Source organism: Hevea brasiliensis, chromosome 3 (genome assembly GCF_030052815.1).
Source record: "Hevea brasiliensis isolate MT/VB/25A 57/8 chromosome 3, ASM3005281v1, whole genome shotgun sequence".
NCBI classification, from domain to species: domain Eukaryota; kingdom Viridiplantae; phylum Streptophyta; class Magnoliopsida; order Malpighiales; family Euphorbiaceae; genus Hevea; species Hevea brasiliensis.
In genome coordinates this window covers 111,334,557-111,355,371 of record NC_079495.1, presented here as the reverse complement: position 1 = coordinate 111,355,371, position 20,815 = coordinate 111,334,557, and the positions used below count along the sequence as shown (strand labels likewise).

Genomic DNA, 20,815 nt, shown 5'->3' with positions numbered 1-20,815 from the left:
ACGTCCATTGTTTTGCTTGCGGTGCCGCCTCTTGGTCACTGATGGCTCGAATTTGTAATATTGCAATTTTGTGTGTTTCTAATTTTATTTTATGAATTAAGATTGAAAAAAAAAATGAAAAGCAAATGTTAATCAGGCTGAGTAAATGGCGTCTGATTCTTAATTAGTGGTGGGTTGAGGTAGATAATGCCTAAGTTATTGGGCTGGGATGGGCTTGTTAGGATCCCATCACCGTCGAGTAACAAGCTACTGTCCTGCGATACACATATAAAGCAATGAAATTCCATCATTGCTTGTTCCGTTCAATCAAAAAGTAAAATGGGTTCAATTATAATTCTGAAATGCTTCTAACCACTACGTTTAGAGTAATTGAACTATTGGAGAAAATGAATGCAGACTCCAAATGCTCATCAATGGAAATAGAAGAGAAAATAAAGGATCCATGATCTATCAAATGTACGACTCCATCAATACAAAATTGACAGGCATAACTAAAACTTCACTTGCAGTGCCATTGAGTTTGGTTGCTATAGTCATCTTCAGAAACCTCGAATTTGAATCTCAGTTGGATTCTCCAAATAGCCAGTGAAGTAAATAATAGTTGGATCCTATAAAGTGACAAGTTCATGGCCAGTGACAATAGCCATGGCAATGAGAATCCTTATTTGCCTATTCCTATCAGCCAGAGGATTTGCAGGGATTGGTGGGGTGTTAAAACAAGCATCACAACCGCCTTGTGCTTTAGGAGTCACCCTTTCATACTTAATCATACTATCATAATCTTGCTGGTTAAATGACCTCAGGGCATCCTGGAAAGCCCCAAGCACTACCTGGTAACTACTTTCACATACCCTAAGTGCATTCTTCAATGCTTCAATGCTTGTGTTCTGCAGGAGTTGCAAAACAAATTCATAGGTATTTGTTGCATTTCTTGTAACTTGGTCTATTGTTATCTGGGTCAGATCAACATAGTTTGTTGATTTGGTCTTCAGGTTCTCGTTGAACGTCTGGTTGCAAAAGCCATATTCTTCCATTTGGCGACAGACTTTATCGATCATTTCTTGGGTTTTTTTGTCACTAAAGGCAGGGTTGATCAGGAGGAAGATGACCAGCAGAGCAACAGAGACAGAAAAATAACAATGAGCTAGACTCATTTTGCTTTCCAAAATCAAGAGCCAGTTGCTAATGAGAAATTGGTGGGTATTTAAAAGAAATATAGAATTGTTATGGTTGAGATTCTAGAGAGTATTGCAGGCAAGGGTCTCAAATTTTCTGCTACTAATGGAAAGCCATAATCAAAGCAAATCAAAAATCATTTTTCCTTTAATTATCTTAATTATAGTATACCAATATTAATAGGATTCCCTGAGATGTTTGTATCTGAAAAGACTACTATTAGCTGCATGCTATTTGAGTTGAGGATAAGATTCATTAAATAGTTAGAGATCAACATGTGAATATTTTAAATTGTCATGGAATTAGCTCTTTCCCAAAATTAATTTAAACAAAATGAAAAAAAATTAAAAAATCATTTTTCTTATTTTGAACGGATTAAGAGATTAAAAATAGAGGTTTGATTGGCTGGTTATCATTTTAGAACAATAAACCTTAGTTGGAATACTTACAAGTTTAACCAAAAACTAGAAATGGATAAAGTCAGATAGAAGTGAATATTGAAAGAGAATTACAGTAAAACACTCTGTTTATATCTTATATTAATTGAAAAACAGTCAGAAACCAACAATACAAAGGAGGGATAAAATGTCCTCACAGAAGAAAACTACCCCAATTTAATACATGGGGGTTCGCAAAAAATATAAATGTTTCACCTAAACAAAGCCTTATATGGATCCATCCCTATACAAATTACTGCTACTACTGATATAGCCTTAGGCAGCAGATGGGGCGGTCATGTAGTGAACAACACCAGTCTCCGAGAGTGCAGCCAAGAGTGGTTGTACACCACTTTCAGTTCTACCAGCAGCAGCAGCCAGAGTGTTCTTGTAGTCCAAGGACTCGTCATTGTAAATGTCCCACCATTTCTTGATCATCATCTTGATGTCTTCTCTGTCCATGTTCTTTTCTTTCCCAGTATACCTCCATGGCTTGGAGCCCTGAAGAACATTTAAACGAACACCATTAGAACCATAGACTTGTTATATAGATAGAAAAAGCTGTGTTATAATTTTGAACACATATTTGATACTTACAGCTGCACAGTAGTGAACAACCTTGAGCTTGTCAAGTTCAATATTCTCAGGATGGCGCCAGAGCAAGGCCAAAACGAGGTTGTAAATTGGAGGAAGTGGCCTGAAAATGTCCTTGAAGAACATGTTCAGGAAATCCTGCCGATAATACAATTAATAAACAATTTAGTGGAAAATGGGCTTAATCAATGTGAAAAAGACCAAAACATCCAAGTAAAACTTGATATTTACCTGCTCAGCAAAGAGAGTAGGAGTGGTAACTTTGACAGTACTCAAGAGATCATGGTATGTGGACAGATTGGGTTCAAAAACAAACATGCCAGCGTTGAAGTAAAGGGGAGGTTTAGGACCCATCTCAGTAGGCCACTGAACCCTATCAGGGCACTGTTGGCAGTAGCCAATCTTGTGCTGCAGGGAGTGACTCCATGTCTGTTCACAGAAACAGTCCATAACACCATAAAAGTAGCCATCTTGCAAGTCAAAGAGGTGGTCTATATTCTCAAACACTTGGATGTCACCATCCAAATATATCATCTTGCTATACTCCACGAACTGCAAGCAAAAAATCCACATAAATAACCTCACAATTGAATTGAATTTAATCTTCCTCAAGTACTTTAACAAACACACATACCTCCCATATACGAAGCTTGGAGTAGTTGATCACATAATAAGCCATGGCAAATTGGGTCTGGTTCTCAGGCGGGTACAAAGGTTCAATCTCCTTGACTATACACCCTTGAGAGACCAGAATCTTGCGGTGCTCCTCTGGAACATCAGGCAGAATCGCCACTACTAGTGGGTACTTACTATTAACCTTCCTCAACCCCTTGGCCAACCCAACAACACCTTTCACATAGTCTCCATTTCCAGCCAAGAACGTAATATAAGCACAAGAAGATATGCTAGCTTGCTTGACCAGAGTGGAGGTAGTCTTTGTGGAGGTGGTAAGATCAGGAGCCATGATCACTGAATTTTTTCTTTAAAAAAAAAAGAAAATTTAGATACAAAGAAAAGAGTCTCAAGAAAGAAAATGAAGTGTTTTCTTGCCACACAAAGGAAAAGAAACGATTGTGTATGGAAGGAGAGAAAATTTAAAAGATTTGCTTTGTTGCTCGACTGCTTGAGTTTGCTGATGGATTTGGGTTAATGGGTTGTGGGGGTATTTATAGGATTTCTGCACGGATTAATTTAATTAATGGTGGGATCCATAGCGATTTGGCAAAAGATACTTGAAAGAAATCTTTTATGGCAATTAAATTATCCAATAAGGAAACAAATTTATTACATTACGACGTCGTTTTATTCACTTTCATTTAGAAGCATTTATTCATCATAATACGATGTCGTTGTATGTCCATTATTATCACTCTACGCGTGGCGGAACGTTCAGATCCGACGGTTAAGAAAAAATCCTGGAATTGGACGGTGCACGAAATTTCCTACAGTAATAAGTTAACATTTCCACAGAATATACCAAAAAGATCCCTTTGGTCCCACCTAAACTCTAATGTAAATACCCTTTAGATCTGAGTTAGTTACGGTTAGGTTAGAGGGTATAGTTGTTATTATCTGCCAATTTGAGGGTAATGTTGAAAAATTAGAAGATAATTTAAAAAAAATAAAAAACGTAAAAGTAAAAGTAAAAGTGCTAATAAAATAATTTATTTTCTGCCTAACAGCCACCGCCAAAGGACCCCAATTGGGGAGCGTAGTAACAACACTGCACCTTCTAGCAACTACACCCGAAAGTCACACCGTTTGGAGCCACGTGTGCAACAACTGCCATGTGGCGTTCACCTAGGTGCCTGTCATTTTTTAATAAAAGTAGACTTACGAGACTAAAATTATATCACGTAGGATCCACCGGACATAAAAGGCCACGTACAGAGCTCGTGTACACGTGGAACGATCACACACGTCAATTTTTGTTCCGAATTTGGGGGTCTCGTTCTCGAGGGGATGGGGTCCATAAGTATCAAATGCGCGTCGCTATGCATGGGCACATGGATGTGAAAGGTGTCAGTTTCTAATTTATGGTTATGTTAGTTGGTCTAAAATGGGACCCAACTGTTATTTAATATTAAAATTGGAAAGGATAATGAATGAATTTAATTAATTAATTAATTATTTTTAAGAATGGTAGTTATGGACCGACGTTTAATTTAGATAATGTTTAGGATTAATACTAAAATTGATAAGATAAAGAGTTTCATTCAAATATATCTCTTCATTACTATTAATAGATGCAATTTAACTAAATTAGGCCTTTACTTGTGACGATGAATTATCTTTAAAATATTTATTAAAATTTTTAAATTTTAAATTTAATTTATTTTAATTTTAAAATTTTTTAAAAAGTAAAATATTTTTTTAAATTAAATTTCAACCATATTCTATAATCCAGCTATAATCCTAAAAGTACTCATGGTTTTGTGGACAAGAATAATTTATTGAGAAATTGTCTATTAATCTCTTCCCATAGTTTTTTTCAAATAATTTTTTATGTCATATTTATGTATATGATAAATAAATTTTAATAAATTATTATAATAAAATTTATATGAGATTGTTATAATTAATAATTAAAATAAAATATGAAATCCACAAAAATCCATCATAATTAAGAATAAAAATCAAATACTTCTGCATATCAATTCTAAATTTTTCATCTTCTTGTGGGTAAATTATAATGAAAATTTATAATTTTTTTTTATGAAATTATTTCATTTTTTCTTATATATTAAAAATTTATATGCATTATAATTTTTATCTCAATAAATAATTTATTATTATATATAATATTTTTTCTTTTAAATTGACTTTAAATCCTGGCTCCGCACCTGGTGATGTCCGAATCCCTTTTCCTAAAGCAACAAAGCAGGTAAGAGTACTAGTGACATCAAAGGTTGGAAATTTCTTTAAAACAGAATGATCTGGACTTGTAGTTTATACTTTGGGTTTACTTCTCTCCCAGGGACCCAGTCTTTCATCTCTCAAACTTATCCATTAAAGCTTTCATTTCCACTGTGCAACTGCCTTCTGTGCTATATGTGTTTGGTTGGTATGAATTCCTGATTTCATCTGTCAAACTAATCCATCAGTTTTGATCGACTACTAGTGATGATGTTTCAACTTTTAGCCCTTTTTTATCCCTGCAGGAATTGAATATAGCACCTTTCTTGATTGATCAGCAACCGTATTCTATTGGAACCTGCTACTGTCATGTGAAATTTCCTAAGATGTGGGGAAAGAATGGTCTTCATTGGCTTCTGCATTCACACTTTTTTTTTTTTTTTAAATTGGACTCAGCTTAATGGATAGGAATTGGTCCACATATATCTGCCATGGTTTTATGCTAGGCATATGCATGCATGTTCTTCAATTTTGTTATGATAGTAACTATAGTTCAAGTTTTCATGGGAAATACTAAATATGCTCTGCTAATGCTATTCTGCAAGAAAAGTGACTGCTGGGATATTAATTACATGAGACAAGGCAAGGTTCAAATTGTTCAAGCACAATTCCAGTTTAGTTGATCACCTATGCAAATTCTTTTTACAAAAGCCTGTGCACAACATCTGGATACCAAATATTTCTATTGAAGTGGTGATTGCTTTGAATTTGGTAAATTACTACCATACTTGAATGAAAAAAAGAGGGAAAAATCTAAAGAAAAGGCTCTTTATGGTCTAGGCCTGGAGAACAAGACTCTTACCAAGAATCAAGTCATCAGTGGAGAAATCAGCCTCTTTCCTGTATGTTCCTCTACCAAAGTCAAGATTGTAAGAATCAGCTAGGCCCTTCACCAGGTCAAATTCAGGTTTCCATCCAAGCACATGTTTTGCCTTGTCAACAGATGCAAAGAAATGCTGCATTACATTGCACAGGGATAATTCCATTAATAAAAGAACAATTTGATTAGCCTGGATAATCTTATAAAGCCAAATTTGTTGTCATTTTCTACACTTGGATTAAATTTCACTACTTTCACATATTGCATGGAAACAATGCCCAACATTTGGAGTCTGTCTTAAGTTATCAAATTTTCACCGTAACAACTGCTTTTGTAGCAATTTCGTCAACATTTACCTGGTCACGGAATGGAAATGCCTTCTTTTTCCCAAAGTCAAATTCCTTGGGGTTGTAGTGAATGATATCAGGTTCTGGAAAACCAGCAGCCTAAGAGGAAAAGAGTAGATTCAAGAAAATTAGTACCCCATTGAATTTTATTTTCTGACATATATTTAGCAATACATTACCAACAATTACCTTTGCACATGCCCTTGCTAATCCATCAAAGGTGACGTACTTTTCTCCTGATATGTTAAATACTTGCTTGGTTGCTTTTTCATTACCAAGAACTTGAACAAAAGCTGCTGCCAAATCCTGAAATTGTTGAACCGTGTTGCATCAGAAACATTTTGTCATATTGTAAAACATGAAAAATCATTAAACTGCTTATCACAGATCTCACATTTACAGCTCAAATGCAGCATCTCCTTTTGAGCTAATTATTAATGTGTTAGAAGCAAATTGGAAAAACATCTGTTTAACCACATAAATTGGGGAAAGAAAGAGAGATAGAGAGAGAAGATAATAAGGGAAAACGTCACATAAATGCTTCTGTTCTAACATAAAACCTAAATAGAATGCTTAAAAAAAGTGGCCATTATATGAAGCAAGTATTGCCTGCTAAAAATAATCACTCAATGAAAATTGTTTTAAGCAAACAACCTAACAATTGAAAGGATCTCAATTCTAAGTACGCATACATGATTAAAAGTCACTTCTTTTATACTTGATTTCAGTCCAAATGTTTGATGGGATGACAAATTTACTCACCTTTACATGACCAAGTTGGGTAATTTGCATTCCTGAATTGGGAATTGGAATTGGGCGACCTGCTTTCAACCGGTGAAAGAACCACTCTTCAACAGGATTGTAGTTTAACGGCCCATAGATATAGACGGGCCTTAAAGAAGTCCAGTTAACAGCTCTTGATTCTAGTAAACTCTCTGTCTCGAGCTTTCCCTTGTGCCTGCTCTTCGGATCAACTGCATCTGTCTATAAACAGACAACAACAAATTAGAACTAGAAGAGATAGTATTTTAGCAAAAATTACTCTTTAAGATAGATTTTAACAGAACTTATCCTTTCCAAGTTTTAGATGAGTAGAGAAAACTTTGACCTTGGAACATGCAAATTAAGCTACTAAATCCAAACTAAGTTTAATAATTTATTGCATGATTAAAACTTGTCATAAACCATGGATATTCTCATCCATTTGAAGCTTTTTATAAAATAGTAAGGAAAACATACTGTTTAACAATGATATTCCTGGAACAGTTCAATAAAAGAGAGGACGCAGATCATATTCCAATCTAATTTACAAAATTGAAGTTCCATAATTTTTTTAATAATTTAGACAAGGCCCCTTTAGGGTTCACTGGGTAAATTTGATTTGCTCACTCACTTTTGTTTTTCGTTGTTGCAATAGAGAGAGAGAGAGAGAAGCAAGTTTACCAAATGAAACCTTAATCATCTTTGTACAATCTTTGAAAAACTTACAAGGATTGTGTTGGAATCTCTCTTATACCTCTGATCACAAGAGGTTAATGTTTTTGAGATGTTATACATGCCATCATCTGTATTGATTATTATATTGCATGAGGATCCAATTCCCATTACAAAAGAATGATATGAAGCCAACCTCACTGTGTGGTAAAAGATCAGTTTTGAGGTAAACTCCAGCCGAAGAGCAATATATATACCTGAGAATTTGAAGATATTTAGATTTTCAAAGATGGCAGTAAAGAAAGGCAAGAGAGCTTATGGTTAACAATGATTCCTATGTAACAAGAGAAGATGAATTCCAAACTGACAGCATAGTATTTTCTTCCTTCTTTGGAATTTCAATCAATCTGTCCGAATTTCCTCACAAAGTACTACTTTGTCTGAGGAGTTCAGTCTCAAAACTAAGTCTTTAGCACAAAAATTGATTGTATTTTGAAAATTTTCAATTACACTTATCCATGTACCAAGTCAATATTCTAGGCTTCTAGCCTATAGATCTTCAAATTAGTACCTTCTCATCAATTTATAAAAAGGTTGAACAGAGACATCTGGCATCTCCTCATTTCTGAACTTAGTAAATTATGGTTTCAACAGTTTCATACGCATGAGTTTCAAATAGAAAGGGGGAAATGCATTCTTTACAATTTTATAACTCCATATGAATTTAATCTCTGATTTTATGTAGAGAAACTCAAATGCTGTGAAGAACATTACAATTATGAATTGCTCTACATAATTTCCCGTAATGATAAACTGTGTCAACTAATTGGACGTGAGAAAAAAAAACATATTTTTGTAAGAGAAGTATGAAAATTTTCCAAATTGGAGGAATTGAAGCCGACTACAACAAGAATCACGCTGATAATGAAATTCAAATCGACTGAAATAAGACAAGAGGATATAAGAATTGCTTGTGAAAAAGTTATATGCATGAATAGCTGAATGAAATGTAGGCAATATCATCAACAGAATGTTCAGAGCTTACTGTTCTAGTTTTGGTAGAGCATCCAATATAGGTGCAACTTCATCTGCCTCGCGTCCTGGAAATAAGCAGAAAAAAAAAATCAGCATTTGGAAAAGACAACTAAACAATTGTATCCTAGTTAAACAGGGTGAAGTATGCAAAGAGCACAGAATTAGACATTGCATACCATTTATATCATAAACAACATCAAAGCCTTTAGCTGAGAGACTGGATTTCACAAAATCAAAGTCCTTCCTATCTCCTTTCAAATGTAAGATCTAGCAAATCATGTTCAATAGCAAAATCCTGATCTGATTAAAAAACTACAATAGAAGAGAAATTCACTACATCATGTCTTCAGGGACAATGACTTTCATTCATTTGTTAAAATACCTTGGAAGAAAAATCAGCAAAATCCTGGTCTGATTCACCTGGCAATTGTTGGGTAATTGGTGCCTTACCTCTGGTAAACAATGTCACCTGCAAAGATTACAAATGAACCGCTAATCTTATGTGGGTGTTTCTCACATGATTTGAATCATATCCCAAAAGTTGAAGATTACTGGAGACAAGAATGTAGATGAAATGCAAAATATGAAGGCATGGTTTTGTTAATGGAATATGATAGGAATACAATTGTGATTCCTAGCTTTAGTTCAAATTTTAAATGTAGGGTAATTATTTCATGGAAAAGCTCCTCCACATCTCAATTTTTTTGTTTGAAATTTTAAATGTGCAATGCAAAATAAAGAATTACCATGTAATAACTATTCCATTCAGTAAACCAAATGAAGCCAAAGAGTTGAACTCAAAAGAGATGGGCTTACCTGATGACCTTCTTTGACAAGAAGTCTAGATAAAAACACACCAATGAATCGGGTGCCTCCCATTATAAGAATATTCTTGGAACTTGATGCTGTTACCTGCAGTGCTCCCCTTGTTTGCCATACCTTTCTTTTACACTGCAAAAAACGTAAAAATATAGATATAGTCACATAGCTTAATCAATAATAGGTTAAGTAGACAGAGAGACAAAAGGATATTAATTGATTTTTCCTTTTGGAGGATTCCAATGGTTCAACTAGGATAAGTAACATTTCTGCACATGGATAATTAATAGAGTAGAAAGAACCTACGGCCATTGTTTAAAAAAGAGCAATTTTTTTTATTTGATTCTAACTGGGGCTTAAAATAGAGACCTCACATATTTGGAGACCACTCCAATAGCAAAGAGCAGTTCTTTGGCAGCAAGTAAGTTTTTCAATAACATATCATAGACAAACCTGGAGTTGAGTGTGAAGTCTGGTGCCATTGAAGTCAGACAAAGAGGAAGGGAGGATAGATAAAGAGGGCTGAGTTTGCTGCTGGACTGCTACTAAACTTGCCATTGGTGAGGAAGTCTCAGTGCTACCCCCTCTCTCCCCTTGTGGGTTTGTTAAAACAGAAATTTGAAAGATTACGGTTTCTACCAATCTCTCTTTTTTGTTGGCTCCCTCTCAATTCCAAGAATTAAGGATAAGACAATGACCACACCCTCACTTTGGTTATATCCACAACCTCTCATTCATCAACTGCACTACCACCTCTCCTTTTTGTTTGCCTGGAAAGAAAAAGGGAAAATAACATTTTCCATAAGACAAGCCACATTTACTTCCATTTTCCTGCCCAAACCCAAAAGTGAACCCAAATTGTCAATCCATTGCATTTGCTGTATTTAGATATGGCTTTTGCTCCTAATATGGCCCAAACTCAAGATGCCTAGGCCTCCCATAGCAAGTCCAGTTTAGTTGATTTTATGGATGTGTGATTTTATTTTATATTAAAATTTATTTTTTTATATTTGTGTAAATATGATTTACAATGTTTGTATAATTTTAATTATTAAATTTAAAATAAATAATTTAGATTTTATTGAAAATTAATAAATATATAGTTATGTATGAGAAAATAAAATGCTTCTTAATAAGTGACTCAAAGCCATTCATTCACAAGACCCATAGTACATTTAAATTAAAATTAAAAATGGTATATAAAAAGCTCAAAAATTAATCTTTTTATACTTATAAACTCGATTTTATATAATAATAAGCTTAATAATTATTAAATCAAATATTTATAATTAAATTTATATATTTATTATATATTTTTTAATTAATTTTATATAAATTTTATTATAAATATTTAAATTAATAATTATTAAATTGTTATCGAATGAATTTATATTAAATATATTAGTTGAATCACAGTATAAAAATCACAAAATTAGATTTAAATATTTAATTTTTATTTTAATTTTGTTTTAAGTTAATTTAATAATAAATTTTTTTTTACAAATTTTATAGAAAAATATTAATTTAAATTAAATCAAACTAATTTTAATGTAATTAAAAATATCAATTTTAACTCTAACCCATAAAGCTTCGATTTGATTTTAATCTAAGACCAAACTGATTTGGTTCCGAATCAGACCGTGGCTGAGTCTGTATACAAGCCAGGTCCTGAGAGAGAGTCTCTCTGCTTCTACCTGTCTCTGCCCATAACAGAATTACCAGAAGAAGAGAAAAGCTTTATTTAGCTTATTCACATATTTATCGAATAAAATTAGCCTTCAAAATCTTGATAATTTGCTAAATCTCTCAGAAAATGGATCTCAATCAGGTGAGTTGACTCGGCCTCATATCCATCTCTGTCTTCAATTTCAATTTCTAAGTTATATTTATTGGTATATGGTGTTGAATTTTAGGGTTTGTCTTGCATTCTTATTGTGTATACATGAAAATAAATATTTCTCATTTTTAATCGATTTGCTCTGCTTTGGAGGAATTTTTTTAGCTTTTACTCTGTTTGGTTCGCGGGAAAATCGAGAAAATTTAAAAAAAAAAAAAAAGACAAGAAATCAAGGATGTACGAACCATTAAATTTTGCATTGGTTTTGCAGTTCGTTTTGCTTAGTGAGGAAGTATTGAGAATTCTTATGAGAATTGTGGTGTCAATTTTGTGATGTTGAGAAGGCTTAATGAAATTTGTGCATTTCAAATATATTTTAATTTCTTTTTGAAATATGTAATAAATGAGTTATAGTTTGCATAGTGTTAGTATACAATTCGAAGAATTTGTGCTTTGAAATTTAAGAAAAAAGAGATCCATATAGTTAAAAACCAACCAAATTAATTGTTTTATAAGTTATTGATTATAATGAGGGTTGTGATATCTTGTATCATATGCTGTAGGTAGAATGATTAAGAGCTGGCATCTAACAGAATGTTCAAAGTTGATAGAATATGTATTGCATGAGATTGGGAATTCTAAGATTCCTTTTGGAATGTAATGATAATGAGACACTAGCATGAAGCTCCCAATGAAATGGGCTAAAGAGCTTCTTCTGGCACTTCTCGTTTTCTTTTAATAATTTTCACTTTTATGAGATAGGAGTGTTGTTGATGTTAAAACCTGATCAGGAATAATCATAAGTTATGCTTCTCAAATAATATATTTTAATATTTTTGACAGCCTCCTGGAGAGAATTATGCCAATCCGAAGGTATGCTTATTTCATGTTCTCTTCAAGGTACGTCAGATTCATATCCATTTGTCATTGTAATTTTAGCTTTATAAGAACAATTTATTAGCATTCTTGTGTTTCTTGTTTTTGGCAGGCTACAGCTTTGGCATTTTACATACTTTCTGCACTGTTTATTGATAATTTTGTCATCATTTTTGTGGTGACTGTTCTTCTTGCTGCTCTTGATTTTTGGGTGGTCAAGAATGTGAGTGGTCGTATTTTAGTTGGTCTTAGGTGGTGGAATGAAATTAATGATTTTGGTGAGAGCGTGTGGAAATTTGAATCCCTTGATCAAGAGGTTAGTGAAATTGTTTATTCTTCCTCCATCAATCATAGATTGATTCTGAAGTGTCTGCTCAATTGCTTTAGGATCTTTGCTTAAACTCATATTACGTTATCTCACACATATCATTAATGTTTGTGCATTAGACGTTGGCCCGGCTGAACAAGAAGGATTCATGGTTATTCTGGTGGACTCTTTACCTAACGGTAAGCCAGTGGAATTTTATATAGCATGTTACTGACTTGACCATATGCTTAGCATATGGTACTTCAAAAAAGTTGGATGTGTAATAGTTTGAGGAGTTGAAGAAATGTAAGAGGGAACACCATTGAATGCCAAGTGAACTATTCCCTTTTTTGGTTCAAGGTTCTAATTATAGCATCTGGAAACTGAAAACGCATAGGGAACTATTAGTGAATGTTGAGCTGTGGATGTAATTATTTTGGTACTTGTCATTCCCGTTTGATTGCGACTCTGTTATACTCTTTAGTGTCCAGAATTAAGATAAATGATCTTTTATTCCCAATTTTTTCTGTATTTAATGTTGTTCATTAACCTTGTAGGCTGTTGCGTGGGTTGTGCTTGGAATTTTCTCCCTCATAAGGTTTCAAGCAGACTACTGCCTCATTATTGGAGTTTGTTTGACTCTCAGTGTAGCGAACATCATTGGATTCACTAAATGCCGCAAAGGTGAGAAAGCAGTCTGTTTGTTTTCTCAAATAGTATTATTTGCTTGAATATGACCTTTAGCCTTGTTCTCCAGCATCATTCTTCTTAATGTTTATGAAGATATTTATTATTTGATAGCAGTACTTGTGTTGATATCAAGTAAATCAGCCCCATCCTTAAAAAATAAAAAATATAAAGTAAAAAAGAAAAAACCCATGTTGAGGCAGTGAGAAAAGAAACCAGGATTGAACTTAACATTGGATGTGAATTTAAATAGAATTTGGATGAAATAGGATATGGTTCATTGACTTCTAATGCAGCGTTTTATTGGGTTCGCAATTCAGTTGCATAAGCTTGGCTACTAAATAAAGTAAATAATCCTATTCCAATGCATAACTTGATGACTGTACACTTTTTGGCATTTGTTGGAGCTTGCTAGTTCTGTTCTTACATTCTCCGATTAATTTGTTCATTTAAGCTTCACAAAGCAAATTTTTAACTGACTTTTTTTGTACGTTCCTATTAATTCCTGTTAATTTTATTATTCTTTTCGAAGTTCAGGGATTTGGAAAATGGTTGAGTAACAATTAAAAAAAAAAAAAAAACTGGTGTTCTGTGCAGATGCCAGGAACCAGATTCAGCAGTTTGCATCACAGACTATCGCATCGCATGTCTCTTCTACTATTCAGTCAGCATTCAGTGTTGTTTGAATTCACTAGGGAAAAGGGTCGAAGAATGGAAGATGTGCAGGTTTGTAAGAGAGTTGAGAAGTGGTGTTGGCTCTGTACAATTGGCTTATTCTTTGAACTGGTGTCGGATACACGATATGAGCAATAGTTATTGTAAGAATGCTTTAATATTTATGATTTAAAATCTCATAAATCGCGATTTTGTTATTTCTTCTTCTTCTTATTATTGTTATTATTATAGAACTTTTAAGAAGAAAAGGATGATTGCAGAACGTGTAGCGTAAGAAACGGTACTTTGGAAAAATTATGAAGCATTAAAAAGTTATTTTTTCTTATTTTTCATAAGAGTGTGGTAAAATATACTAATTAAATATGGAAATTAATAAACAAACTATTAATTATAAAATTGTAAAAATACCTTGTGAAGTGATTAATGAAAATGCCGTATATTGGTAGTGGAGAGCGAATGTGCATATGTGAGATATAAGATTTAATATATTTTTATTGATAATTTTATAAAAAATATGCTTTTACCTGTGTATGCTTATGAAATTTAAGTATATTCAATAAGAGTGTCTAACTACTTACGAGTTGATCTTTCGAGATTTCATATTAGTTGTGTATGCTTGTGTTGTTAGTCAGTTTAAAAGGATAAAATAAATATGAAATATTAAAAATTTATGCAATAAATGTTCTAAAAATTTTCATTATGAGGTAAGAGCATTGTAGGCAATTTAGAGAAGAAAAATAATAAAATCTTTTTCGTGCATGTATACGCTTACAAGCATGATAAAAAAAACAAAAACAATTTACGATTTACTTTTATTATTTTATCAAATTAATAATAGAATTCTAGTTTTAATTTTAGTTTTTATCATCGCTTAGTAAAATTATAATTACAATAAAGTTATCGAGGTTAAAAGATTTTTTTTTTCTAATTAAGTAAGATTTAAATTTTTTAAATCATTTAAAAAAATTAAACAATTAAATCTTTGAAGTATGGTAAAATTAATAAATTAATCTATGATATATTTTTTATTAACCACTTGATCCTATTTTAATTTTATTAACCAATTAGTTCATACCATTTAACTTGATTATTAATTACTTTTCAATTTAAAATAATTAAATTTTTAAAATTTTACTTCTTTAACAAATCAGGATTTTTATGTACCTTGATTATTAATTATTTTTTAATTTAAAATAATTTAAATTTTAAAATTTTACTTCTTTACCAAATTAGGGTTTTAATTTTTAAAATAATCTAAGATATGCTTGGCTGAAGTAAGAGAAAGGTAAGTAATAGAAGAGTAAAAAATAGTAAAAAAGAAGAAAGGTAAAGAAAGTTACAATAAAAAAATCTTATATTTGGGATGAAGTGAATTAATGAAACAGTAAGGAGAGATAATGTATATTTTTTATATTTGGACAGAGATGAATGAGAAGTAAATTTAAAAAGATATAAAAATGAAAATATTTACGACTATACTCTCTTTCTCCTTATCTCTCTTTACACTCTAAATTAGAATGTAAAAAAAATTGAAATTTAAAGAGTAAGAGAAGTAAGATTTACTTTTATTTATCTTTATCCTCTATTAACTCACATATTTAAAAAAAATTTATTACTTCTCCTTATCTTTATTTACTACTCTCTCACCCTCGTCTTAAGTTACTAAAAATTAAAAATTAAAGAAATCCAATTCATAAACGCACCGTTTAAAGAAAAAAAAGGATGAGCTCTGCGGTACTGTAAGAAGACTCCTTCCTTTGGTTAGGGACCGACTCAAGCTGGCCAACTCGGGCCGATCCAAACGTCTCTTATCGCCAGAGACATCGCATCTAGGCTTCCCCACACGAGAACCATCTTCGGCTAACAGATTATCTGCTTAAAGAGAGATGCTACAGTGTATATTTCTTCTCTCCGATTCTGGGTAAGATACTCTTCCTTCTTTTCAATTGAAAATACTCTGCAAACTGCAAGATAATGTTTCGATTTGATCTGCTTCAATTGAAATTATTGGATATTTGCAAAATTCTGACAGGGAGATAATTCTAGAGAAGCAGCTAACTTGGCACCGCGTGGACAGATCGATTTGTGATTGGTTTTGGAATCAAGTTATTTCTCAAGGTGATTCCTTTAAGGTACCTCTATGGCTTTTACACTATATTTTTAGTTCACTTTGGCATTTTAAATTCTGGATCTTATTCCAGTTTACTGCTCATTGTATATTCTTGTTGTGTTGTGAAATTTTACGTTCTCGTTAATGTTTCTTTCAATAGCAACAACCAGTTATTGCTTCACCAACGCATTATCTGTTCCAAATTGTTCGTGAGGGAATCACTTTTTTAGCTTGTACCCAAGTTGAAATGCCACCTTTGATGGCCATTGAGGTAGAAGTTTTGAGTTATGTTCTTGTCATTTTCGATGTGCTTATTTGTTCTTTGAACAGCCTAAAATCCTTGACTTTTACCTAGTTGATTTTAGTTCCTTTGCAGAGTGGCTGATGTTCTCTCTGATTACCTTGAAGGGTTGAATGAAGATTTGATAAAGGATAACTTTGTTATTGTGTATGAGGTACTTTCCTTGCTTCATCTTTCTGTGCTCATTCTTGTTTCATTTAAGGTATAGAGATAATTTGGGGTAGGGACAGAGAATTTTGAAATTTGCAGCTTTCACAATGTGTAATTCAAATACTTCTTCCGTTTATGCTTGGATTGAATACAACTGGCATAATTTAATTCAAATATGCAGCTTTTGGATGAGATGATAGACAATGGTTTTCCTCTGACCACAGAACCTAACATACTGAGAGAGATGATCTCTCCACCAAATATTGTTAGTAAAATGCTGAGTGTTGTGACTGGAAACAGTTCAAATGTGAGCGACACCCTTCCAGGTGCAACAGCTTCCTGTGTTCCATGGAGAACAACTGACATAAAATATGCTAACAATGAAGTTTATGTTGATCTTGTTGAAGAGATGGATGCAATTATAAACAGGTATGAATCTATATTCCTAAAGCTGCTTCAAACTTCATATTTAAACTGTTTATTTGGATTTCTCCATCTGCATCATTATATTTCAATTTGGTTAATTTCAAATCTTTCAATTGGATTGAGTCTAGTTAGTGGGACTTATTTTCTCTGTGATTTTACGTTAGGAATAGTTTCCAGTACATAGTACTAAAGTAGATCATCCACTAGTCCATGATAAATAGGAGGTGGGACCATAAATAAGATAGCCATTAATTGTTTAACTACTGTTTCATTGATGTTCCTTTTTGAATGTTTCTTTGGTGTTGCTTATATTCCTTTGATGTTTCATTGATCAAAAGAAATGTTTTGTACTAAAAATTATTAGTGTGTGAGTCATTTATGCTATAATACAAGGAAAGCAGGCATCAACAGAATTTTAGTTCAAGGCATTCATCATGGGGAAGGTTTCAAAGATAGACGAGCTCATTTTACTATCATTATTTAAAAAAAAGGGAAATGCAAACTACAAAATATAAAACCAGGCAATTCAAAAGTTGGGGAGAATGGATGAGGGGGATTTTGGGATGAGCCTGAAAACATATAATGGGCGTTCATGGTAGAAGGGGGATCATGCTTTGTGAAAAACTTTGATATCACTTCCGTATTCTCGCTCTACAGCCACAAAAACTATTGAAAGGAAGCCTCTTAGTTTCAATAAGGATTAAGGAGTGCTTGAATGGGGCTGAAATATATAAGCCAAGAGCCTGTGTAGGGAAATTATGGAATAATTTCTCATTGAAGATTTCTAGATGTGAATCCTACGAGCATGTCTGATAAATACCTGTTGAGACAGCAGCAAATATTTAAATAGAATATTGTGAACTCTCCTGAGGGAAATGTAGGGATGTTGGAAGATACTAGAAATTTGATATCATTAGGAACTCTAAATTACATGTAATATGGATGATTGCGCTACATACTGTTTCTATTGGGGTGGAAAGTTCAAAGATTGAACAATTTCTTGTTTGTGATTGATGTCTCTTAACCTGAAAAATAATATTCAAAAATAAGATTAAAGTGTATAATTGTCTATACAGAGCCATAAAATTATATGCAGTGGGATTGAATTACGTTAACCGATAGCATCAGTGGTTGAACTTGATGTAGGAATGTCAGTGGGTATCACATAATGACTTTCATAGTGAAGAAAATTGCCTCTTTAGTATGTATTGCTCATATTTTTACACTTAATGGTTTTGCAAAGGCTGAGCAATTCTTTCTTATTGCAAACATTGTTCAGGGATGGGGTCTTGGTGAAGTGTGAAATATATGGTGAAGTTCAAGTAAACTCCCATATCACTGGTGTTCCCGATTTGACTCTTTCATTTACAAACCCATCTATACTGGATGACGTGAGGTTCCATCCGTGTGTTCGGTTTCGACCTTGGGAGTCCCATCAGATCCTGTCATTTGTGCCTCCTGATGGACAGTTTAAGCTCATGAGTTACAGGTTTGTTGATTTTGCAGTAGTTTAGTTTAGCTGTCTAATCAGGGGTATTTCTGTTGTAAAATTACGTAGGAGAAATAAACATGTTTGAGGAAAGCTTAAGAAAACCTTTTTCGAGTTCTCTGACTTCTAGTCTCTTAATTGGTTCCCATATTTGCTATGAATGCATATGCATAACATTTTACCTCCATGCAGGGTTAAAATGTTGAAAAGCATACCCATATATGTAAAGCCACAACTTACATCTGATGCTGGGACATGCCGTATCAATCTGATGGTTGGAATTAAAAATGACCCTGGAAAGATGATTGACTCAATAACTGTGCAGTTTCATTTGCCTCCTTCCATTTTATCAGCTGACCTGACTTCAAATCATGGAGTAGTGAATATCCTATCTAATAAGGTACTCCAAAAGAAATTATTGTAACGGCCCTTAGTATCTGGTTTTGACTTGTAAGGTATTCCTTGCATTTATTTTTCTTTCTTTATATAGAGAAGTCTCCCATCTCATTTCTCTTTGTTTGAGACATTATGACTGTCAATCCAGTTTCTTGTGCTCAATTTACTACTGCTTGACAATTGTTATGCGGGTAATTTGCAGTTAGTGGCTAATTAAACTCTTGATGTGGAGGATGAGTCTGATTTTAATTTTTTTCCCTGCAAGAATTTGATAATGTTCTTTTGCTAACATATATTTGTAGATGTGCATTTGGTCAATTGATCGAATACCAAAAGATAGAACTCCATCGTTGTCTGGAACAATGGTTCTTGAGACAGGATTAGAGCGTCTTCATGTATTCCCCATATTTCAACTGGGTTTTAGGATTCAAGGTGTTGCCCTCTCAGGCCTGCAAATAGATAAACTAGAGCTGAAGGTTGTAGTTAATCGTCTTTATAAAGGGTTCCGAGCTTCAACCCGAGCTGGACTATATGAAGTTAGGTCATAGTTGAAATTTTGTATCGATTTAAATTTCCGAAGGGTTTGTGGTGCTTGTAATGAATATTTCGCTTTCTTGTATTACAACATGGATGTTAGTTGAGTGCTCCAAAAATTTCATCCATAGATATTTTCAGAATTCAGATTTCTAAACTGGACTTGTACGCATTTTTAAGATGATTGCAATTTGTAATTATGTTATGCTCCTGTGCACCTTTTACTACTTTCATCTCTCCTTTCATTTCAAGTGTATTGTAGTGAAACAAAATCTTGAAGAGCATTAACACTTGATAATGGTTCTTATTCCAGGCTACCTCATCAATGTTTGACAAGAACATACAAGAGGCTGGTAAAATGAAGAAAATATTGATGGAATTAAAAAAAAAAAAAAGCAAAACAACGAGGAGTGAATAAAATAGACCTCCAGCAAATCAACCAGCCACTTTGTTCGCTCTGAAGGAATCCATTACTTGACGAAGATCGTTTTTCTCTTCCGCAAATACGTCTTCTGGTGTTTGTAATCTCAGCTCATATAACCTGTTATTTTCAACTCCAAGAACTGACAGGTACCACCTACCATTCCAGACGAACTACTCGATCTTGCGGCATGACAGCCATTTAATTGTTATTTGCATAAGACTTTTATGTTCACCCGATAACATAACAACCTAAAAACCACATACCATTTTAAGTTTTGAATCCATTTCCAAGCTCAACTAGTATGATCAAAAGATAAGCTTTTACATTGTTACATTGTTGCCTTACCTCAACTTGGTAATAAAGCTTCCCATCATCAGCTACTCTGGAGGAAGCGAAGAGTACATTTGATTCACGCCTAACTGGCGTCTAGTGGACATGAACTCTGTCAAATACTGTTTAATCTCTTTCTTTCAGCGTCTTGTGGAGGACCCATTTTTGTCAATACTTGGCAATGGTTGAGTTGCTCATGCCCATTTTGTCATTCTCCGTTTCTCCTCGCCAAACAATGGTGGCGTTGAAATCAAATACTATTGGCTTTCAATTGGTATGAATCAACATAATGTTGGTCCCTTTCCCTAGATTAAGATTGATTCACACTTGGAAATTTACCCAAAAAGGTTCACCAAAAGTGCAATCCAATTCATCCTCGTACGTCACATGGCTTAATTTAAATGATTTGACATGGTCCAAAGTTGTGGATGGATGAAGACACCAAAAACAGTGGATAGTGGATACCATTTCCTTGACACGTCACCGGCACTTATCCCATACTACCACAATAATAATTAAATCTTAACTACTATTTATAATAAATCTTTTAAATTTTAAATTTTATTTATTTTTTTATCATTATTTTATTATATTTTTATATATAAATGTTTAATTATTTACTTTAATTATGATTAAATCGTATTCATTAATATATTAGAAAAAAAATTCAATCTTTATTTTGATAATCTAATAAT

General features: G+C 33.2%; 5 protein-coding genes and 1 long non-coding RNA gene across 10 annotated transcripts; 3 read left to right on the top strand and 3 right to left on the bottom strand.

Moving 5' to 3' along the window:
• Positions 1-3: 3 nt before the first annotated feature.
• On the bottom strand, positions 4-1,252 carry LOC110636205 (uncharacterized). Its single transcript, XM_021785832.2, has one exon. The coding sequence runs from the start codon at positions 1,152-1,154 to the stop codon at positions 609-611; it is 546 nt and encodes a 181-aa protein (XP_021641524.2). The 5' UTR covers positions 1,155-1,252; the 3' UTR covers positions 4-608.
• Positions 1,253-1,684: 432 nt separating this feature from the next.
• Positions 1,685-3,357, bottom strand: LOC110672648 (galactinol synthase 2). Its single transcript, XM_021835510.2, has 4 exons — positions 2,842-3,357; positions 2,439-2,759; positions 2,211-2,345; positions 1,685-2,114 (listed from the first exon to the last, which is right to left on the bottom strand). The coding sequence occupies exons 1-4, from the start codon at positions 3,169-3,171 to the stop codon at positions 1,890-1,892; spliced, it is 1,011 nt and encodes a 336-aa protein (XP_021691202.2). The 5' UTR covers positions 3,172-3,357; the 3' UTR covers positions 1,685-1,889.
• Positions 3,358-4,895: 1,538 nt separating this feature from the next.
• LOC110673280 (uncharacterized) lies at positions 4,896-6,131 on the top strand. Its single transcript, XR_002498479.2, has 2 exons — positions 4,896-5,271; positions 5,369-6,131. It is a non-coding gene; the product is annotated as an uncharacterized LOC110673280 (long non-coding RNA).
• On the bottom strand, positions 5,660-10,337 carry LOC110672348 (chloroplast stem-loop binding protein of 41 kDa b, chloroplastic). Of its 2 annotated transcripts, XM_058144592.1 has the most exons (10): positions 10,032-10,337; positions 9,576-9,710; positions 9,142-9,228; positions 8,936-9,026; positions 8,770-8,824; positions 7,921-7,981; positions 7,053-7,274; positions 6,480-6,596; positions 6,300-6,389; positions 5,660-6,079 (listed from the first exon to the last, which is right to left on the bottom strand). In XM_058144592.1, the coding sequence occupies exons 1-10, from the start codon at positions 10,134-10,136 to the stop codon at positions 5,900-5,902; spliced, it is 1,143 nt and encodes a 380-aa protein (XP_058000575.1). In that variant the 5' UTR covers positions 10,137-10,337; the 3' UTR covers positions 5,660-5,899. The 2 variants fall into 2 exon arrangements, with proteins under 2 accessions (XP_058000575.1, XP_058000574.1); XM_058144591.1 differs by having other exon boundaries at positions 8,770-9,026; positions 10,032-10,301.
• Positions 10,338-11,213: 876 nt separating this feature from the next.
• Positions 11,214-14,157, top strand: LOC110672880 (Golgi apparatus membrane protein-like protein ECHIDNA). Of its 2 annotated transcripts, none has more exons than XM_021835905.2 (6): positions 11,214-11,406; positions 12,259-12,288; positions 12,404-12,607; positions 12,739-12,798; positions 13,156-13,282; positions 13,883-14,157. In XM_021835905.2, the coding sequence occupies exons 1-6, from the start codon at positions 11,392-11,394 to the stop codon at positions 13,969-13,971; spliced, it is 525 nt and encodes a 174-aa protein (XP_021691597.1). In that variant the 5' UTR covers positions 11,214-11,391; the 3' UTR covers positions 13,972-14,157. The 2 variants fall into 2 exon arrangements, with proteins under 2 accessions (XP_021691597.1, XP_021690927.2); XM_021835235.2 differs by having other exon boundaries at positions 11,215-11,406; positions 12,259-12,315.
• A 1,506-nt stretch (positions 14,158-15,663) lies between these two features.
• On the top strand, positions 15,664-20,121 carry LOC110671972 (AP-3 complex subunit mu). 3 transcript variants are annotated; one of them, XM_021834902.2, is made up of 8 exons: positions 15,664-15,881; positions 15,993-16,092; positions 16,231-16,341; positions 16,436-16,525; positions 16,703-16,950; positions 18,227-18,436; positions 18,629-18,836; positions 19,680-20,121. In XM_021834902.2, exons 1-8 carry the CDS (start codon positions 15,847-15,849, stop codon positions 19,782-19,784), a joined length of 1,107 nt encoding a protein of 368 aa, XP_021690594.2. In that variant the 5' UTR covers positions 15,664-15,846; the 3' UTR covers positions 19,785-20,121. The 3 variants fall into 3 exon arrangements, with proteins under 3 accessions (XP_021690594.2, XP_021690530.2, XP_021690729.2); XM_021834838.2 differs by lacking the exon at positions 19,680-20,121 and adding an exon at positions 19,135-19,571 and having other exon boundaries at positions 15,666-15,881; XM_021835037.2 differs by lacking the exon at positions 19,680-20,121 and adding an exon at positions 19,135-19,571 and having other exon boundaries at positions 15,823-15,881; positions 15,993-16,078.
• Positions 20,122-20,815: the final 694 nt, after the last annotated feature.

Excerpts from the sequence above, each read along its gene's own strand:
- LOC110672648 (XM_021835510.2), bottom strand. The coding sequence starts at position 3,171 with ATGGCTCCTGATCTTACCACCTCCACAAAGACTACCTCCACTCTGGTC. Across the intron at positions 2,346-2,438 it reads CTACTCTCTTTGCTGAGCAG|GATTTCCTGAACATGTTCTT; the intron begins GTAAATATCAAG and ends TATTATCGGCAG. Across the intron at positions 2,115-2,210 it reads TTGTTCACTACTGTGCAGCT|GGCTCCAAGCCATGGAGGTA; the intron begins GTAAGTATCAAA and ends AATGTTCTTCAG.
- LOC110671972 (XM_021834838.2), top strand. The coding sequence starts at position 15,847 with ATGCTACAGTGTATATTTCTTCTCTCCGATTCTGG. Across the intron at positions 16,342-16,435 it reads CACCTTTGATGGCCATTGAG|TTCCTTTGCAGAGTGGCTGA; the intron begins GTAGAAGTTTTG and ends AGTTGATTTTAG. Across the intron at positions 16,951-18,226 it reads ATGGATGCAATTATAAACAG|GGATGGGGTCTTGGTGAAGT; the intron begins GTATGAATCTAT and ends AACATTGTTCAG.
- LOC110672880 (XM_021835235.2), top strand. Across the intron at positions 12,608-12,738 it reads TTGAATCCCTTGATCAAGAG|ACGTTGGCCCGGCTGAACAA; the intron begins GTTAGTGAAATT and ends TTTGTGCATTAG. Across the intron at positions 12,799-13,155 it reads GGTGGACTCTTTACCTAACG|GCTGTTGCGTGGGTTGTGCT; the intron begins GTAAGCCAGTGG and ends TTAACCTTGTAG.
- LOC110672348 (XM_058144591.1), bottom strand. The coding sequence starts at position 10,136 with ATGGCAAGTTTAGTAGCAGTCCAGCAGCAAACTCAGCCCTCTTTATCT. Across the intron at positions 9,229-9,575 it reads TTGTCAAAGAAGGTCATCAG|GTGACATTGTTTACCAGAGG; the intron begins GTAAGCCCATCT and ends TAATCTTTGCAG. Across the intron at positions 6,597-7,052 it reads CCCAACTTGGTCATGTAAAG|GATTTGGCAGCAGCTTTTGT; the intron begins GTGAGTAAATTT and ends CAACAATTTCAG.
- LOC110636205 (XM_021785832.2), bottom strand. The coding sequence starts at position 1,154 with ATGAGTCTAGCTCATTGTTATTTTTCTGTCTCTGTTGCTCTGCTGGTC.